Source organism: Ursus arctos, unplaced genomic scaffold (assembly GCF_023065955.2).
Source record: "Ursus arctos isolate Adak ecotype North America unplaced genomic scaffold, UrsArc2.0 scaffold_22, whole genome shotgun sequence".
Taxonomy (NCBI): Eukaryota; Metazoa; Chordata; class Mammalia; order Carnivora; family Ursidae; genus Ursus; species Ursus arctos.
Window position 1 is genome coordinate 59,173,167 of NW_026622897.1, and position 20,979 is coordinate 59,194,145.

Sequence of the window (20,979 nt, forward strand, 5' to 3'; positions counted from 1 at the left end):
ATTAACTTGGGCTAATTAACTGTCTAGGGAAGGTTGGGAGAGGGGTGGAGTGGTGGGGTAGGCCTCACCTAGGGGATCGGAGCGGCGGGGGGCAGGTCCTGCTGCAGGGCCCTCGGCCCAGTCCAACTTGCCACGGGCAATGAGGTACTTCTTGGCTTTGGATAGCAGTGCTGGGAAGTCCTCCTGGGAGGCCGCAAAGCTCTCAATTTTATTCTTCACAGAACCCAGCACCTATGAAGCACAACTTCATGACATTTTTGTGTGGCTCTAGACTGACAGTCCTTTCTAGTCCCACTGGGCCTGTTCCCAGCCCCCCCAGGGCCACTCCAGCTGCGGGCCTGGCCCACCACGGAGCCTGGACGCACCCATGCATGCATGCATCGCACACCTGCAGCAGGGACTTGACACTGGGCTGGAAGACCATGTTGGTGTTGAGCAGGAAAGAGCGGAGCAGGGGCTGGGGGTGACAGGCCAGCTGGGCCACCAGCCCCGTCAGCAGGAAGTTGACATAGACGGAGTTCTGCAGCATGTTCTCGAGTTTGGCAAAGAGCACAGCCATGAAGGGGCCTGGGAGGGGTGGGTACAAGGATACAAGGCCTGAACACAATGCACATCGCACTCATTCCTCCCAAAACCAAGAGACCCCCCACCACCACTAGATGAAAATTATTTGTAGGTCAGTCTCTGAGTATGTTTAAACATCCTGTGATCACCTACTCTGGATGAGATGAAATGGCAGACACCAGATGGACCCACAGGAGTCCAGATGCCAGCTTTACACACACTTAAGACGAAGAGCCAGATCATAGGCTCTGGAGTCTGACAGATCTGGTTTCAAATTCCAGCTTTATCTTTTACTAATTAAGTTACTGGATGAATCAAAATTCTCCAAGCATTAGTCTCCTACTTGGCAAAATAAAATATACCCACCTCACAGAATTATTAAAAGGATCAAAAAGATACTCTTAATAGCAGCTAACCCAAGGTCTAGCAAATTATAAGTATTCAGTAATAGCTATAAGCTACGTAACATCTCTCAATTTTTTAAAAAGCTTCACCCAAGGGGCAAAAAGAAGAAAGAACAAGCAAAAAAGTGATTGGGACCAAAAGAAGAATCAGATTACACAGAAGACACACTACACCTGGGTCAGAGGAAAGCAAGAATGAACTGTAGCAAAGACAAAAGTGACTACACTGGCCAACTTCTAGATAGGGGAGAAATCTCTAGAAACCCAAAGAAGAAATCAGCTCTGTTCAGGAACTAGGAACAAAGAAGGTAGAAGAGAATTTATAGAAAAAAAGAGTTTAGTTCAAAGCCAGAGAAAACTGATTCAGGGCAGACTCTTTGCTAGGTGAGAGGATAACAGAAGGAATTAGAATGATCACCAGGAGAACTGGCCTCAACTGAGCCAGATCACCAAGCATGAGGGCTCTAGAACCATCACAGTCTGTCTGACCAGGGATCTGTGAGGGAAAGGGATTATACCTAAGAACTGCACTATGAACTAAGACAGGAGAACAATGAAGGGAAAGAGACAGTGAATTCTGAACTATGAACTAAGACAGGAGAACAATGAAGGGAAAGGGACAGTGAATTCTCAAAAAGATCCTAGAACATTCTCCACTCCAGATGCATGACTAGCCTTAGCTCCAAACAACCCCAGCTTAACAGGGTCTCTAAGATACCCCATAACTTTGTCCTTCCGTTTCTCTCATTTCCTGAGACTCTCTTACAAGAGAAAATTCAAAAAGCTCAGATGAGTTTACAAAGAACAAAAGGTACACAGCTTCAATTAATGTTTCAAGAATGTGGTAAAACCTGCATACCACCTTCTAGTGGTATTGAGCAGGAAGGAGCAAAGCCTAACCAAATGGAAAGCCATTTTCTGTAGTCTGCAAGAGGGAGCTGTCAGGACTCTAGAGCAGGGAGCTGTCAACCCTCGGGCTGTGCAAGGAGGATGGCAGCATACCCCAGGCCCAATTAGGACATGGACTGATCAAGGCATGATACCTTGACTGCAAACAACCAGAAGATGGGTGGATAGCTTGGTCAACTTGTATCTGCCGTGCACTCAAGAGATGAAAATCCTAGTAAAAAGCTACCATATGCTGAGTTCTCCCAATGCACCAAAATCACAGTAAGTGGTTTAAATGCATCAGTGACGTGAAGGGAAACTAATTCAAGGTATGTCTAGTCCAAAGCACTACACTGCTTCTCAGAGGTGGTTTTCTGCCCCCTAGAGTAAGGGGAGTAAGGACAAGAACCAGGTAAGAGCTGGGATGGTAGAGCTAGCTCTTAAAAACCAAAACCAAAGAGGAGTTAGCCCAGCCACTCAGGTCAGGTCTAGCTCCAAGGTCTTTGGAAAGACCAAAAGAACTCAGCTGGGGAGCTCAGGGCCACACTTTTGTCATTTGCCCTCAAAGAGGTATTTCACTCTATCTGCTTCAGTCCTTACTACTAACCATAAGACTTGAAGAAAGTCTTACTGGGTAGTCATAGCAACCAACAAGGTACAAGGACAGAGAACAGGAAAAATCTGAAATTGAGTCCTTATCTGAGGACACTGGGAGAAGAAAGGAGGCCAGGGTAGAGTAGGGGAAGAATACCAGAAGAACTGATCCTGGGCCACAGAAAAGTTGACAGGAGACCCGACACCCAGACAAACATGGGAACAGCATGGAACGGCATGGCTTACGGGAGCATCACATACAGGATAGCACGTATGTCCTCCATATATATCGTTCAGATATATTGTGTGACTCACCAGGAAACATCGAGCACAGAACACCCTGATCACAATCCCAGGAAATGGCCAGACTAGGGAAGAGGAGGAACGTGCACATAGGACACAGACGTACAAGGCTCAGACATAAATCAATACTCAAACCAGCACAAGCATGGAAGACGTACAGACAGACACAGAGACATAAGTACAATGTGGTATGTATCTGGAAGGGACCCAAGCAAAATGGATGAGCGAGGCAAGTACACAGAAATGACATGGCCAAGAAGTCTCAGATATTAGCACAAACATGTTGAGGACATGCAAAGAGTACACAAAGGAGAAGGCCTAGGCTAAGTAGCTTACCAGTGAAGGGCTGGCTTGGCAGCTGGTTGAGAGTCCGCAAAGGGCTGCTGAGGAAGGGGCCAGGGGGCTCAGGGGGACAGGTGAAGCTCTCATAAGCCTCCTCCTCCTCAAGAGGTAGTGGAGGCTCTAACGGGGGTTCTGAGCCAGCCCCCCCATTGCTCAATGCCACCTCCAGTTCCCGGAGCTCCTGCCCAAAGCCCTCTAGTCCTGCCATGCCCTCGGAGGTGCCCTCTGGCAGTTCCCCAGCTCCCTCCTGAGGCACCCGACGAACCTTCTTGGCCCCCTCAGGCCATGGTCCTGGCACCCCATTGAGCTGGGGAGGGGGCAGGAGGCCAGGGCCCTCACCTGCACTCCCAGCAAGCCCGCCACTCCCCAGCTCTTCCTCCTCCCCTTCCCCCACATTGTCCCTGTCCTCCTCAGGCAGTAGGCTGCGTTTCTTAGTCCGGGAGCCAACAGGACTGGGCTCAGGAGGGGGCCGCTCGCCATCATAGGGGGCAGACCAGGTACGGCAGGCTCGCACACAGCGGTCCACACCACGGCGTGCCTCACGCAGGTACTCCAGGTAATTGTCTTCCAGCTCACCAGGCTCCTCCACAGGGCTGGGCCTTCGGCCAGGGCTGGAGGCTGGGGATGCAGCAAGCCCTGGTGAGCGAGGGGCTGGAACTGGGGATTCCGAGCCACCCAGACTCTGCTGTCGCAGGAAGAGGGCCAGACGAGATGGTGTGGAGGGCCGGGGCACTGTCACCACAGAAGAGGAGTCAACACTTGGGCTTCCAGGGCCTACAGAGGGAAAAAACATAAGAGGGATCAAAGAGACAGAGGGCTAGGAGGAAGGATAAGACACCTACGGAGACTAATAGAGAAGGCAACGAAGCAACAAAGACATGTGACCTATTCAGGCAGCTCATTCTACACCCTCCTAATTAAGTTTTTTGGCATCCACCACCCCCTCTCACCACCCCCAACACTGAAGAAACAATGGAAAATAGAAACAATACAGGACTGGAATGAAGAGGAGCAGCTTTGCTCAGAAGCGAAATTTCGTTGGGAGAGTTAAGGATCCACCCTGCAAGACCCCTCATCACCCTCCCCAAAGATGGAACGCCAGTCATGGCCACCTCCCTCCCCAACCCTAGCCCCACCTTCTTGCTAGGCTCCCCAGAACCCAGGCCATACCCGTGGTGTCCTCCCTTCTCCCTGCCTCTCTGCTAGGCCCACCTCGTGCCCATGAGGCATGCTCTGGACGGGGTGGGCTAGGGGCACGATGCCGACAACAGCGTGGGATTAGGGAGAGAAACTTGTCCGCCGCTCGTCCATAAAGGTCCACATCACGTACAGCTGGCTTCTGGCTCAGCATCACATGGTTACATGGGACAAGATACCTGAAAAAGACAGCAAAAAAAGGACACAGGATAGATCAGGAAGGACAGGACCTGGGAGAACATCAAGCCAACGGAACTACATGACTAAGCCAGGCTCCAAGAGGAAACGCATGAGCAACCCCAATACAACCCATCGCCCATCAGTGCACAAGGCCTGGAGGGTTCAGGATCAGCCATCCCTCAGCCCTGCCCCCACAGGTACCTGAGAACCAGCTGCAGCAGGACATCCTCACAACTGAGGTTCAGTAGGGTCCTGAAGAGACTCAGAGAGACCATGCAGAGCTGGGGAGGTGGGGGAGGAGGGAGGGAGTCACCATAAGAGCTCTCTACCCTCCAAGATGTTTACCAAATGGGAACCCCCAGCCCCAGGCCCAACCAACCACTCCGAGAGTAACAATGTGCACAGGGCCTGGCACACAATAATTATTCAATTATTAAATAAATGCTCGTATGATCTTTATAGGCAAGACTTCACTGTTCAGACAGGAATGAAACGTGTCAGATTCTGTATTTCTACAGACCACACACATGTCAGCAGACTCTCTGGCTATATACACCTGTCAGAAGAGCCTCCACCACTACTTAATGGAATGAGTAGCCATGAAGAGAGACCCTAAGAAATACTGGGACTGAGTGAATGACTACCAGGAAAGAACAGCAATATAACTGAGTAAATCCCCGTCAGCGGAGACCATAGCAGCACAGTAACTAAATGCCTACCAACAAGAAGCCAGAGGGAACCTGGAAGAATCCCAGCTGGGAAGTGGGCAGGGCTGTGAAGAGGGAGTCTGAGTCACCTCTCCAACACTGGTGTATCTCTCAGAAGGTAGAAGAAAGAGAAGCTCAAGCACAGCTGACAGGAAAAGGAAAAAATAGGTGGATCCAGAATAGAGGAAACCATTTGTTTTAGAAAATAAGAAGGTGGTTCTTCTGTGGCTAGGCGAAGAACGGGGAAGAGAAGAGACATATGTAAGTACTCCCTCACTCTTCCAAATCCCCGCAGCACTTTCTTTCTACTTCTCTCATGGCAAGTATACCTGGAGCTCCCTGAAGACCAACTACTGGGTCTTAGGCCAGGGCACCACTGCCCAGTTTAGGGGCTCATCTGTTACTAAACGACTGCGGGAGGATTAAAAGTCAACTGCAGTGGGAAAGAGATGAGATAGCAGTTCACATTTTGGACAGCACAAATGTTCAGATTTACCTTAACTGACCATTAACTAGCAAGGTCACATTCACTGAAAGGTTGTGTGGTAAGTAGAAAAACGGCCCCACGAAGATGTCCAGGTCCTAATCTCCAGAACCTGTAAGTACTTCACCTTACATGACAAAAGGTATTTTGCAGATATGCTTATGGTTATGGAATCTAAGGTGGGCAGAGTAGTCTGTATTATCCAGATGGGCCCAATCAAATCACATGAGTCCTTAAAAACAGAGAACCTTTTCCAGCTGGGTCAGAAAGGAGGAGGAAAAGAAATCTGAAGCATGAGAGAAACTTGATCCATCACTGATGGCTTTGAGGATGGAAGGGGGCCACAAACCAAGGAATTTAGTTGGCCTCAGAATCTGGAAATGGTCCTCTGCTGACAGCTGGCAAGAAAAAGGGAATCTTAGTCCTACAACTGCAAGGAAACAAATTTTACCAACAATCCTACTGAGCAAGTAAATGGATTTACTCCTAGAGACTAGAAAAGAACACAGCCCCACCAAACATTTTGATTTTAGCCTGATGAGATTCATGTAATACGTATAATGTACAGAACTGCAAGATAATAAATTTGTGTTGTTTTAAGCCACTATGTTTGTGGCAATTTGTTATGACAGCAATAGGAAATTAAAACAGACAGTCAGGTACGCAGACAGACAAGCTAGCATGATTCACTTTAAGCCACAAAAGACAAGCTTAAAGAAGTTCAAGGTCAGGGCAACAGAATTATGCCTAAAAAGGCCAAACAATGGAAAGGAAAGCAATTGCATGTTTAACATAGGCATCCTGAAATCAGAAGTGATCTGGCTCCTCCTAAGAAGCAGGAACCAAAAAGAAATAGCCCAAGAACATGAAGGCCCCTGAAACCAGAGGACCAAATACAAGACTAATAGAAACAAATGCTAAAGACTAAAGACAATGAGAGAGAGTTAAAGAAGTGAGGATAAAATTAAGGAAAAAGCAAGATGGATAGAGCCTGGCACAGGAAAAAAAAAATCAACCTCAAGAAGGAAATCAATGGTCCCGAAACACGAACAAGACATGTCATCAGACCAAACAGATATAAGACCGTGGTTTAACTTTGGCATAATGACAAATAAACCTTTTTGGGTATCTTTATAAAATTAAAGCTTTAACACCTATTCCCTATTGATTTTTACCAAATACTTAATCCAGGCATGTATCACAATTACTTTTTGGAATATTGTAAAGATTCACATGCCCTATGTGTTAGATAGAATTCAAGAGAGCTACGGCAGAGCCTAGAATATGTTGTCGCTGTTGCCGTTTTCAAATTCTGAAGTGTGCACCTGGTTTAGAAACACTGGTCTCATCAGAGTCAGTATGGAATATCTCATCCATACCCTTAGTTATTCAGATACCCTTCATATACCCTTAGTTATTCTATACCCTTCTGTTATTCATAGCTCTCCCGAAACCTCACCTACCACAAGGCTGACTACAGGTATCTCGAGGAATCTCAATTACCTTGAACAGTTTTCCATAACCTTTAGTAATCCAAGAACTTCTATTTTAAACACAAGGACCTAGGGAATTTCAATTATTTGTAATAAGGAAATAAAAATGGTTCCAGAGCCAAATAAATGCCATAAAATCCATGATCAAACAAATGCTTTATTCCCCTATAAAGACTTTGGGTCTTTATTACTTGGAAACTACTTACTCCTATTTCATACATATTTCTACTGGTTAAAATGCTGGTGATGGGTATTAAGGAGGGCACATATTGCATGGTGCACTGGGTGTTATACGCCAGTAATAAATCATGGAACTTTAAAAAAATAAATTAATTTTTAAAAAAATCCAAACTTCCTACCCTTGTCTACAAGGCCATGCACGATCTGAATCTTACCTACCTCTCAACTTTCATCTCATTTTCTTCTCCCCCTTGCTCACTACACCTCCATTCATACTGATCTTTCATTTCCTCAAATACATTCAGCTCACCCCCATCCCATATCCTTTACATGTTGCTCCCTCTGCCCACTCTTCTTCTACTTGTTCTTCAATAGGCAAACTCCCTCATGACCTTTAGGTCTTAGCTCAATGTCACCTCCTCAGAGAGGTTCTGACCACCCTATTATTTTCTGGTTTCGTTTTTTAGTTTTTTCATAACAATGATCGCAATTTTCTATTATTTTATTAATGGGTTTGTGTGTCTCTAAAGGAAGCTCCATGAAGTCAGCAACCACGTCTATCCCGTTTACGATTTATCCTTAGTGCAAGAAAACAGTAAGACATGTAGTGAACATTCAGTATAAACGTTCAGGAAAAGGGAATGTTTAAGTAGGTAGGTGGGCGGATGGCTGCCCCGAGTTATAGCAGTTCAAATGCAGCCAATCCAAAGGGGAGAAAAGCTAAGCATACCCGTAGCAGCAGGATCACCCACAGCAGGCCACAGCTAAAGAGAACCTCAGGCCAATGCTATAAGTACAGCACAATGGCAAAACCTCTAGTCATAATGAACAGTCAGTTATCCAGAAAAAGTAACTGTGCTCTAGATTCATACATTACAAAAGCAAGGGAGTAGATTAAAGTCTGTACCCAAAATGGTCAAAAAGTTTAATACTGGAAAATAAATGCCACCTAACTTTGAAGTGATTACTGGAGACAAAGGCCAAAGAAGGGCAGGAACACCCTCCCAGAACAAAGGGCAGAGAGAGAAGATGGCTCACCCAGGTAAGCCAGGACAGAGGTAGGGGCCATACCCGGGAGTTGCTGCCAATACGGGCAACGAGGGTGTCAAGGATGGTGTGGGTGTCATGCCGGTGTAACAGCAGAAATCGCAGGAAGGTACGGAGCAAAGCAGGCTCTGAGATACTCCGTAGGAAAAGTTCCAGATAGGCGGTACTGGCGATCATCTCCTCCACAGAGGTCTGGACGAAGGGAAGGGAAAGTTTGGAAATTTAAGGCTTCCCAGCACATATACTGAGTCATTTTCCCTGAGTTCTAAGGAGGAAGCAGGAGCAGACAGGGAAAAAGGGAGGAGTACCCAGCCCACTGCCTCCCACATTGGCCCTGGCATGTAGGTCACCACCCCTCAGCCTAATACCCTAATCTGCCTTGCCACCCATAACTCTCACCTTGTGCAGGGCAGGGCCCATGACAGGCACCAGAAACCCATTATGGATATAATCAACTAGCTGCTTCTGCACCAAAGGGTGAGCCACCTGTAGGGGTGCAAGAGAGAGGGAGGAGGAATGTGAGGTAGCCACTGTCTGGAAGGGAGTAGAATGGTACAAGCAGGCACCCTACCACCAAGATGGCGGAATAGCAGAAATCCAGGGACTGTGCCCCCTTCCCCTCATCTCCCCAGAATGACCAAAGACCAGACCTCCTGGGAACCCCAGTCCCACCTGAATGACTGCATTGCAGAATTCTAGGGAACTCATGAACAGCGCAAGGGCTGGCACGCCCAGCCAGTCCTCCCGTCGCAGGCAGTGCCAGTCATCCCCTGGAACCTCAATCTTTCGGGGCAGTGAGGAGTACAGGGCACTCAGCCCTGTGGCCAGCACCTGGGGGTCATCCCCAAGGACAGGTTACCAAAAGCTCAGACAATATAAGAAAAGGGGAGTTATTAACCCAGAGTTTTGACAGGAGTAGAAGAAAGAGCTATTCCCAAAGCAGATATTTAATTACTAAATGTGCCAGGACATCACCTGGGGACACTGGCCCATGAAGAGCCTTAGTATCCACCTAGGCCCATGTTTCATCCCCACCCCAAATCCAAGTACTGCTTTCAAACCTAGGGAGCTACTACCTAAAGGAGGACCTCGTACATAGCCCCTCCACATCTTCTAGACAGCAAGGTGCTGTCAAGTGTCTACACACCATACCCCACCCCCCATCCCAGGAGGTGCTGACCGGGCAGAAGTAAGAGTGATCTGCAATGTAGCGGCCCACAGTGGGACTCCCAGCTGAGAGAGCCATGAGCAGGAGTAGGGCGTCACGAGCCTGCTGGCCCAGGGTGCCCTCTCGATGGACGAAGGGAACGAGGCGAGAAAAGAGGAGAAGACGGGGGGCAGCTCCAGGCTCAGGAGGTGGCTGTAGGAAGAACTCAAGCAGTGAAGGCTCCCGGGCCAGACACACACACAGCTGGCTGAGAAGTAGCACCAGGCCTTCATCCAGTACTGGGCTACTGGGCACAGGGCGGCCACAGGCATCCAGCAAGGTCAGCAGAGCCTCACGAACTGGACTATGTCGCAAGAGTGGCTGGCGGGCTTCGCTCACTAGCATCTCAAACAGCTTCAGTTGCTCAGCTCGCCGTTCCTCAACCCCATCCCCAAGCTCATCCCACTGAAGCTGCCATGCCAACACACGGGTTAGCAGGTCCTCACGCAGAGCGAACTCCAGCAAGGGCCCAGGGGCTGTGGGGGCTGAGGGAACGGCACGATCTTCTACCAGCAGTGTCAACATCTGGTAAGTGTGGTTGCGCACAGCACTGAGATCATCTGCACCCCCAGGAGCTGCCCGAGGGCCTTGCCGCTCCAGGATTCGCACCACCTGGAGAAACAAGACAGAAGACGGCAGGAATCTAAGATGATATGATGACTAAGTGGGATTGTGAGAGATCACAGAAGGTTGGAAGGACTCAAAAAGCCAGATCAGGCCATTTAGCATAGCATCTCCTACCTGGGACCAGTGATTCTTGAAGACCATGAGGCAGGTCTCAGGGTCAGCCATGACAGGGGTCTGCAGACTGGCCCCCTGAGGTGCACGGTGCCCAGGGCCACGGGAGGCCAGTCTGCTCAGCCAGTTCATCCTCTCCATGAGGCAGGCTGGGCAGGGCCAGTGGCCAGAGGGCCACACTCTGAGAATCTGCCAGCTGGAGGCTTTCTCCACTTGTGTCTCTAGTCTGCTTCATCCGGTCTGCAGGAGCCAGTAGCTGGCCATGGAGCCAAAAGCTACACCAGGCTGGAGCAGTGAGCCCAGAGGCAAATCTAATTCAAAGAAAGAGAAAGGAAGAGATCAACAGGAGTTTGCCTCTCTCCACTCCCCAACAGGAAGAACCCAGAGCCACCAATCCACTGAAAATTCCACTCACACTGCACACATACAGCACCTTAAATGTAATGTGCTTAAAACACATGTGTTTAGAACTCATTTCTACCACCCCACCTGTTACTCGTCCAGCCTTCTCCATCTCAAGAAATGATACCAACATTCACCTACATGCTCAGACCTAAAACTGGGGCATCATCCTTATTTCTTCTTTTCCTTAATTCCAATATCCAGTTCATCAGCAGACCTTATCACCCATATCCTCAAAGCATGTCTTACTATTGCAAAAGCTTCCTATCTGGTCTCCATGCTTCCAGTGTTGCCTCCCACCCCCCTCCCCTGACAGGTAGTTTAGTTTAGTTTAGTTAGTTAGTTAGTAGGCTCCATGCTCAGGGTGGAGCCCAACGCAGGGCTTGAACTGACGACCCTGAGATCAAGACCTGAGCTGAGATCAAGAGTCGATGCTTAACACCCAGGCGCCACAGAGCAGTATTTGTAAAACCTAAATTATGTTACGTCTCTCCTCTGCTGAGTACCCTCCGATGATCTCCCGCCGCACTAGTAATAACCCAAATCCCTTACCTTGGCCTCTCGGGCACGATATGATGTAATCTGTATTAACTGCCTACCATCCTCCTCCTCACTCATACTTTACTCACACAGGCCTTCCTGAGTACTTTCTATTCTCTCTGCCTGGAGTGTTCTTCCCCTGATCTTCACATTGTTCCCATCACTCCATTCTTCTTGAATGCCATCTCCTCGAGAGGCCTTACTTAATTCTATCTTAAAAGCACATCTTCCCACCTTCACTCTCTAGCTTCCTAATCTTAGTTTCTTCTTAACAGGTTTCACTACCTAAAGATACGTATTTGCTTATTTATTTGTCTAGCTTCCCCACCAGAATGCAAGCTCACTGAGGGCTAGGTTTATCTGTTTTATTTACTGTTCTATCCCCAGTACCTAGAGCAATACCTAGGGACTCAGTAAGTACTTGCTGAATGTATAAATGCTTAAGTGAATGAATGAATGAATAAACAAATGAATGAATGATCAAGAAACCCAAATTGAGGTGCCTGGGTGGCTGAGTCGGTTAAGCACCTGCCTTCGGCTCAGGTCATGATCCCAGGAGCCCCACGTTGGGTTCCCTGCTCAGCGGGGAGTCTACTTCTCCCTCTCCCTCTGCACCTCTCTCCCTTCTCCCTGTGCACCTCTCTCTTCACATGCGTGCTCTCTCTCACTCAAATAAATAAATAAAATCTTAAAAAAAAGAAAAAAGAAAAGAAAAGAAAAGAAAAGAAATCCAATCTTGGGGTGCCTAGCTGGCTCGGTCAGTAGAGCATGCAACTTTTCATCTAAGGGTTGTGAGCTGGACGTCCACATTGGGTGTAGAGATTACTTTAAAAAATAAAATCTTTAAAAAAAGGGGGGGGAAAAGAAAAAAAAAGAAAGAAACCCAGTCTTGATCTGACTCCAGCCACCTGGGACTACTGAGGAAGAAATTTTTTTTCTACCAATCACAGTCCCTTCCTAGAAGCCCACCCAGTAGGAAATAACCCAACAGACCTTAACTAGCTGAATACACACATAAGAGGTGAAAATCAGAGCAAAACAAAACAGGAGAACAATTTTCATTCCAGCAAAGAACACAGGGACAAATTTCCATATACACACATATACCCCACTCCCGCCAGATATATCTAACACTCACTCTTAGCGACATGACATGACGTCCTCACTAAAGAAAGGGGGAAAAGTACCAAAACAGCTGCTGGCCTAGACCATCGCTCCTTCTCCATCACACCCCTCACCCCCTCAGCATTATTATCTCTCCCAAGTACAAAAACTTCAGAGGAAAGGTGTGGTTCAGTTGTCCTTCCTCTTTAAGCTCAACAAAGACTGAAGGAACTCAGAGACCTGGCACCAGCCCCACACTTTGCCCTCGGGTTATGTTAACACCATTCCCTTCCACCCAGATACTCTCTCTGACCATTACTAACTCACAATTGAAGGAAGGTAGCAACTAGGCTTAAGGAAACCTATAGACAAGAGACAGCCCTCTAATAAAGGGCAGGGCCAATCCTAAACAGCAGGCAGGGTTCACTCACTGATTAATAACTCAAGTACATCCAGGGGCGCCTGGGTGGCACAGCAGTTAAGCATCTGGCTTCGGCTCAGGGAGTGATCCCCGCGTTATGGGATCGAGCCCCATGTCAGGCTCCTCCGCTATGAGCCTGCTTCTTCCTCTCCCACTCCCCCTGCTTGTGTTCCCTCTCTCGCTGGCTGTCTATCTCTGTCAAATAAATAAATAAAATCTTTAAAAAAAAAAATAACTCAAGTACATCCATACTGATAAAGTACTAAGTACTCTGCTAAGTAATCAATGGAAATAGGAAGACAGATAAAAACAGTTGGATGGGGAGCATGAATAAAAACTCCAAAGAATATTATAAACAGAGGTATTCACAAGAGTTACAGGGACATGAAAGAAAGCAACTAATTCTGCCTGACAGATTGTAACAGGATTCCAGAAAAGAGGTGATGTCTGATTTAAGTCTTTAGCAATGAGATACTGGCCACAAAGAGAGCCAAGGGAAAGGCCTTCATATTAAAAACAGTAACAAAAATATGGCACTGTGAAAGCACATGACAAATCGGAAAATCAGTTCCAAGTTTGGGTGGCCTAATCACAGAGTACTTAGAGAAGAAAAAAACATTGAGTTGAAGGGTAAATATGGATGAAGGTTATAATTACCACTGAGTATCATGCTAACAAGTTTAGGTTTTATCTATTGACACTCTGGAAACAAAGGAGGTTTTTAGACAAGGAAATGACAAGATCAAATTTGCTTTTAAAAAGATGTCAGATAGCAGTCGAAGGTGGAGCAGAGAGAGGCAGATGACAGATGAACTAAGGTGATAAGAGCAAGATTTGAAATGATAAATCTGAGATTAACCTTTATCTTAGCATGTCCCAGGTGATAATGAAATTATTTACACCTGTAATGTATCGCCAATAATAGCAAGGTCCTTCAGAAGGGACCATATCATTCACTCTTCTTTGCAATTACAGTGCCAACACAGTGCCTGGAATTCAAAAATGCTTGTGGAACTGAATGCTAAATTTAAAATAATTATAGTTAACATATATTGAGCACTTACTACATGCCAGGCTCTACGCTAAGCATTGTATGTAGTAGCTCATTTAAATCCCATAAAAACTCTAGGTGTACTAGTATCTCCTTTTCACACATGAAAAAACCAAAACCTACAAAGGTTAAATACACTGTCAAAGTTAGCCAGCTGGTAGTAGCAAAACTGGGATGCAAATGCAGATAATCTGCATCCACTTAACTTGAAGAAACAAGACCCGACAAACGTATGGAGGATAAGAGAAGACCCTAATATGAAGTATAGGAGATTCAGTAAAAGATAATGCCTTTAATAGGTGAGGAGCACATAACAAAGGTGTTTTAGAAAAGAGGATGAATAAGCTAAGCTTTGAGACATGTTACGCTTTGAGACACCTATAGGATATCCATGATGTCCAGAAAGCAAACGGAAATATACTTGAGCTCAAGAGTAAAATCAAGACTAGAGATATATATCCAGGAGTCAACAGCTTATAGGTGGTAGACGAAGCTACAGAGATGGATGAGATCATCCAAAGACAACAGCGGATCTTGAAAGGACCTGAGGGTGACATCCTGGGAAAACCAGAAAGTAGGAAAGCGAAGAAGGAGTGTCTTTGAGGACTGTGAAGGTAGCCAGAAATGGAAGGAAAAACCAAGAAATACTGATAATTTAGAAATCAAGGAAAGGAAGTTTCAAGAAGTAGAGATTGCCATAATGTATAGTCTACAGAGAGACTAAGTAGAATGAAGATTAAAAATGATCAGTCAGTTTTAGCAACCAAGTTTTAGATAAACTTAGGAAAGTAATTAAAGAATGACTTCTTAAGAGCCAAAGAAGTGTAAGATGCAATACAGGAAAGTCAGTGACATAGGGAAGGATGAAAATAGGGCAATAGCTTAAAGAAACTAGGAGGGCAGGGTGGTGAGGAGTCAAGAGAAAGAGTTTTTATCCTTTGGTTGTTTTATTTTAGGATGGAGAGCCTCAAGTATGTCTGTCAAGTGAGGAAAAGAAGTATGAAGAAAGTCACATTGTGGATAAATAAGGTGGGGATAGCTGACAGAAAAATCAGATGTAGGACTAGTCTGAGAAAAAGAGGTATACCACTTTTTCTGAGAAAGGAGGAAAACAGTAATAAAGGATGGGTGCCAGGGGCGTCTGCCTTCGGCTCAGGGCGTGATCCCGGAGTTCTGGGATTGAGCCCCACATGAGGCTCCTCCGCTGGAAGCCTGCTTCTTCCTCTCCCACTCCCCCTGCTTGTGTTCCCTCTCTCGCTGGCTGTCTCTATCTCTGTCAAATGAATAAATAAAAAATCTTAAAAAAAAAAAAAAAAAAAAGGATGGGTGCCAGTTCAGGTAAATCGGAAATCTGAAACAGGGAAGCTAATATCTACCACCACTCTCCACTCACCTAACCTTCCCTCACTCACTCGCCCAAGAGAGTGGGGGTGGCGAAGAGAAGGAGAAGGTGGTAGAGCCACAGAACGGATGCTCAGTCTTTCACACATGCTTTCCTGTAAACCATCAAACAGTCATACACTCTAGTAGCTACCAGCAGCAGGAATGCACTAAAAACGGTACTGTCTGCCCAAGTCCTTAAGCACCGACTGGGGAAAGCAAAGCCAATAGGTGAGAATACTGGTTAAGAAAAGTCCCCTGCTACTAGGTCTCTCACTGCTAGGAGCCCTGGGAGACTGCATCCTCCCTTGCTGGTTTCCTTAAACTCTGCCCATGCCTTTGTATATACAGTCCCTTTATTAAATTCTTCCCAAACCAAATGTGTGCGATCTGCTTCCTGCAAGGACCCTAACTAAGTACAAGAGCAACTGGTTACAGAATGCTTTCTCAATCATATCTCATTTGAGGACTGAAAATAAATAGAGGCCCTAAGGTCAACTAAGAGTAACACAAAGTAGTAGGTAAAACAGGAGCTCCAGTTTGAATCTTAGTCCATCATGTTCCAGCTGTGTGGCCTTAAATAAATCACTTCACACATGGGAGCCTCAGTTTCCTTATCTATAAATTCCTGATGAAATAAGTTTTGTTACTGTTTTAAAAATTAAATAAAATAACCTATGGAGCACACCAGGCATATAAAGCAAGTGCTCTGTAAATAACATTTTCCTTTCTCCCTTCCCTCTCCTGATCCTATCTGACCTGCTCTGACACATCCATCCCTACCACCTCGCACTTACACTCTGGTGAGCTGAAGAAGGGCCAAGCATCCAGTCTCAGCAAAGTAAAGCCTTAACACATCCAAAACTAAAGTGCCTTCAGCTCCTAGAACTCAATTCCAAAGATTAACAACCAACTCCTACCTTGCAATATAACTGGGGTGCCCACTTCTGCTTCACTGCTTGACTAACAAAGGGCACTGCTCACAGACCCAAGAGGAATAGCCTCCAGGACCTTTCTTCATCCTCCCATCTCCAAGTCTTCTCAAAGACTTCAAAGAGAAGAGCCACACTGAAATCAGTGTCTCAGAGCACAAAAGCTAACGCTTACCCTGGGCCCCCTTCACATACTGCAAAAACACAAAAGAAGACCATAGCTTGGTGTTCCTGTCACCTACTTAAGCCTCTCTCATTCCCTGTTAACTGTGCAAAGTTCAAAACAAGGTAAAGAGAATAACAAGAAAAAGAGAATGGAATCACCACCCTATCACTGTGCCCTTTCCTCTCACTGCAAAGTCTAGAAAAAAGAGTAGACCCCTCTTCCCAGATTTACTTTCAGGCTCAGACACAGGGGAAAAGGGGGAAGAAAGAGCTGATCTTTCAGACCCACAAACAGCCAAGGTCAGTTACTCACCTTAGAGCACAAAATACAACCTTACAGGCACATTCAGCAAGGGTGTCCACCAAACTCAGAATAGCAGGCACAAGGCCGGAAGTGGCTCAGCCTTCCTTATGAACCTTTGCCCTGGGAGAGGCAAGAGAGGGAGGGAATTGAGAGCAGGGATACACCTGCAACACCTACAGCAGACAGGGAGAGCAGAAAACAACCTTTCAAGAACAGGTCCGTAAAGTCCTTAGGTTTCTCTCCCTACAATGGCTCTTCCTAGGCAAGATGACTGATTACTGACATAAGAGGCATGAATGAGCCATTACCCTAAATACTGAAAGTAGAAAGATCTGATTAAAACCTCATAGAAGTACAAAAGCGTAGGGTGGCAGGGGGAGACCTCACAGAAGCCTACTAACCTAGAGCTCAGCAGCTTACACATATCCTCCCTTCTTGTCCATCCCTCAGCCTACATGTATAAGACAAATGGGTTATCAATGTGTAGTTCCAACTCACTCCCTCCCCTCTCCCCAAGAACCTCTGCTTCTTGCAGAGAATCTCACCTGACTCCAGCACAGCCTTTACACAACATGAACCTCAAGTCACGGCGACTCCCCTTTACAGCAGTGAATCTCCATGTCACACATGGTTCTTTCTCCACCCCTCCTGGGTGATGATGACAAAGAAGATGTCAAAAGAGGAGGAGAGAATGAACCAGATCCTAAAGAACAAGGAAAGTTCACTGGGCAGAGAAGAAAAAGTATTCTTAGTAAGGGAACCAGCTATTACAAAGATCTCAAGGCTCAAAAAAGTAACATGTTTGTTAGGGAACTGTGAACAATTTATTCAAGCTAGAACACAAAGTAAGGAGTGGCAAGAGATGAGGCTGGAGAGGTGAGTTGAGGCCAAATGATGCCATATTAAGAAATTTGGATGTTGTCCTACAGAACACAAAGAGCCAAAAGTTTTTAAGCAGAGGAGCTCCATGATTACATTTGTATTTTTAGAAAGATCATTCTAGGGACAGACTAGAAAAGAGCAAGTCTGAAGGCAGGAGACTGTCAAGGGGTGGGGGGAATCCAGATGAGTGATGAGGAGGAAGTAAACTAAAGCTTTAACAGTTAAGATGTAGCCATGGAGACGAAGAGGAAAATAATTTAGAGGGAAACATACTAAGATTTTAGTGAGTGATTAAATGCAGGGGGTGAGGAGCAGAAAGAATGAAGAGGACACTGAAGTCCTTGCCTGGACCGAGATAGGACATGTGATATAACAGCACACTCTCAGAGCAAAGACACCGAGTGCTGTTTTGGACATATAAATTTGTAATACCTGTAATACCATATATCTATATGGTAGACCACCAAATATGTAAGACACAGGGAGAGACTATATTCCCATGATATGCTTTTGTATTTCACACTCTCTCTAATTAGAGAATTCTAATTTCTTTGAGAATTCCTTGAGACCTCAGAGGACCGTGTCTTATTTATCTTGTTATCTCGTAAAATGTAAGCTTCACAAGGACAAATTGCACACTGAAAAAGTATGTGCTGAATGAATAAATGAATTAATATATGAATGAATGAACTTGCTCTCCCAGCACTTAACAGAGTGCCTGGTGCATACCAGATGTGGAATAAATGGTTATATACAGCACTCCAAACATGTTTCTATCTACATCACCACCCTCATTTATGTTACTTCTCAGATCTACCACCAGGCTGTATGTCTAAGTCAAAATCCATTTTACTTACTTTACTTACTTCAACAGAGTTCAGTATATACCTTACCAAACCCAGTGCTTTCTCCAGAACACCCAAGAATTTGGACAGTCCCTAAGAACCCTCTGATGACTTGACTCATCCTACCACTATCACAATGTGACCCAGGTATTATGTATACCTGTTCCTATGTCATTGCCACAATATTAAACAAAACCACATCTCTATGTCACCCTCAAAGTTTCTTTAATCTCTTTTGGAACCACATTAATTACAAATCATAAAAAATGCTTTTTGCCAGTATAATGTCCTCCGAGTCATCACAACTCTTCCCATACCTAACGTGCCTTTTAGTCCACATGGCTTTCACTCTCCGCTATAAACCTTCTTTCCCCAAGTCACCCACTCTCAGGAAACCAAAGTTTGGGTTCAGCTTTGCCACTTTATCACTATGTGACCTCTGGTTTATGAATCTGATTCATCATCTATAACGTAAGAATTCCTGCCCTTGCCTACTTCACAAAGTATGTAAACTGAGTGAAATGTGAGATTGAATGAATGCTGTTCAAATGTCAGAAGTTATCTAGAATTAGTCTAAACACAGGCTTTCTCAACCACACCATCATCTCTCTAAATTTCTCCATTTCAGGGACCAGTAAAAATAATTTCTAAAAAAACTTAAAAACAGGCTTGTTATTTCTTATTTTGGCAAATAACACCATTTCTTTAAAACCCACCATCTACTGTCACCATTATTTCATCAGTCAGAAAGCACTTTAACACTAAAAGAATAGCATAATCTCAGAATGAACTTATCTTTATGAAAAATTCATGTTTTATATGTTATCTTTCTCTCCTTCCTCCTTGGATGTATGAAATCTGTATCATGGACTGGCAGTATCCTTGGCCCAGTGTTTAGGAATCACTGCTCCAAACCCTGTTATGACACATGTCAGTTCTACAGGGTTCTGCCCATAAGGGTAGGTGGTCAAAGGTTCCACTAGCATGAAAATGGGCCTCCAGAGGGAAGCAATGAAAACATAAAATGGGTCAGAACAGCTGGTCCTGAGGCTGAGACTCTAGAACAGAATGGCAACTTGGGCTTGGGCTGCCCCTAATTCTCAAGAGAACAGTCTGGACAGGAAAGGCCTAAATATCCCTGAGGTTGGGGAAGGTATCTGAGCTCTGTGGTCGACTGTCACTAGAGAGGAAAATTTAGTGGTGGGAAAGTGAAGTGTCTATTATAACTGAGTGCCAACCCAACTGTCTAGAACTTTTAAAATGTTCATGTAGTGTGGGTTGGCAGGGAGAAAGGGACCTGTAAAATACTAATAAAATGAACCAAAAATGTGTCATGGACAGAGAAATGAGTGCAAAGGGATAGCAGAAAACTTCTGGGGGCAGTAGAAACGTTCAGTATCTTGAAAGTGGTGATGGTTTCACAGATGTAAACATACGGCAAAACTCACGCACATTTTAAATATCAGCAGTTTATTGTATATAAATTTACCTCAATAATGTCGGATTTTTTTTTTAACTGTAAGAAACTGAGACCAAAGTCATTCTGGTTGAGAGCCTAAATATAGTGTTGTATGTAACAAACCATGTGACTTTCATGAAAGTAGAATTAGCAAATGAAAATGGATAGTCCAATTTAGATGACAACCATCAGAGCCACGCTGCTCAGCATAGGTGAGAGCAGCCGTGGAGGGAGGTTGCCCAGAAGCATATGGAGACCAAACAAACAGGCTGTCACTGCCAAAAAAAAACCTCCATGAGAGGGACCATCTCCAAGTTTGGAGTCCCAAAGAGGAACTTGAGAAACCGGCAGTTTCAGTGATTACTCTGGTTGAAAACTAAGCCTCAAAGATAATTTTCATTATCGTAGTTATTACTGCCTGTGACGCCTTCATTCTTCTGTCCTCCAAAAGCCAAGTGCACAACACTTCCACCCAAGCTGTCCTACTCGGTCTGAAACTAGGCAGGACACTGGGCAGGACAGTCCATCGAAGGAGGCTCCAGAAACAACCTCAACCTTAACCAAGCTTCACAATCCTCATTCATCTTCGCTCATGCCCTAGCCTCAACTCCCTCGCCCATTTCCCACCAGCCCGCAGGCTCCCGCCTTTGCCCTTTACTCTCCCCTCCCCGCACAGGCCGTACCCCCTCACTCTGGTCCCAGGGTTGCCCTCACCCCTGCCCACAGGTGCCTCAGCCCCTCACTAAACCGTGTTCACAAGTCCCTTTCCCTAGGCCCCTCGAAAAGCATCCCTAGCCCCTCTTCTTGCCCAGCTCCTCACTTGCCCGCTCACCCTTAGGCTCTTGCGCTGCTCCCCTACCTTAGACACACACACCCGGCCCCCCACCACATGCCAGACCCTCACCCTGTCCGCTCATAACCAGTACAGTCACCAAATCCGGTGCCGTCATTCCCCAGTCCGTCAGCCCCTCACGCGCCTCCGCGGGCCCTGCGGCCCATACTTGCCGTTCACTCACAGAACCCAGACCCTGACCAGGCCCGATCGCCGCAGCCCTGCTAGGTGAGTTCAGGCCGCCGCCATCGCTCCTCAGGCGCACCAGCCGCGCCCCGCCCCGCGCCACACGCAACCCGCGCCCCCGCGCACCTCACGTAACCGCCCAGCGACG

The 20,979-nt window shown here is 46.1% G+C and overlaps 1 protein-coding gene across 34 annotated transcripts in view; it reads right to left on the reverse strand.

Moving 5' to 3' along the window:
• The window catches only part of FHIP1B (FHF complex subunit HOOK interacting protein 1B), a 163,120-nt gene that overhangs the window by 11,310 nt on the left and 130,831 nt on the right, over window positions 1-20,979 (reverse strand). For 4 of the 34 annotated variants that reach the window (XM_057316913.1, XM_057316915.1, XM_057316914.1 and 1 more), the window contains 10 exons: window positions 10,332-10,639; window positions 9,564-10,202; window positions 9,056-9,214; window positions 8,783-8,869; window positions 8,375-8,575; window positions 4,674-4,753; window positions 4,266-4,471; window positions 3,090-3,869; window positions 389-567; window positions 69-231 (listed from right to left, as the gene is read on the reverse strand). In XM_057316913.1, coding sequence (XP_057172896.1) covers window positions 69-231; window positions 389-567; window positions 3,090-3,869; window positions 4,266-4,471; window positions 4,674-4,753; window positions 8,375-8,575; window positions 8,783-8,869; window positions 9,056-9,214; window positions 9,564-10,202; window positions 10,332-10,469 — 2,632 coding nt within the window. In that variant the 5' untranslated portion in view covers window positions 10,470-10,639. Of the gene's footprint in view, window positions 1-68; window positions 232-365; window positions 568-3,089; window positions 3,870-4,265; window positions 4,472-4,673; window positions 4,754-8,374; window positions 8,576-8,782; window positions 8,870-9,055; window positions 9,215-9,563; window positions 10,203-10,331; window positions 10,640-12,408; window positions 12,967-16,636; window positions 20,944-20,979 lie in introns of those variants that run through there. The other 30 variants (XM_057316920.1, XM_057316917.1, XM_057316924.1 and 27 more) reach the window with 28 other exon arrangements.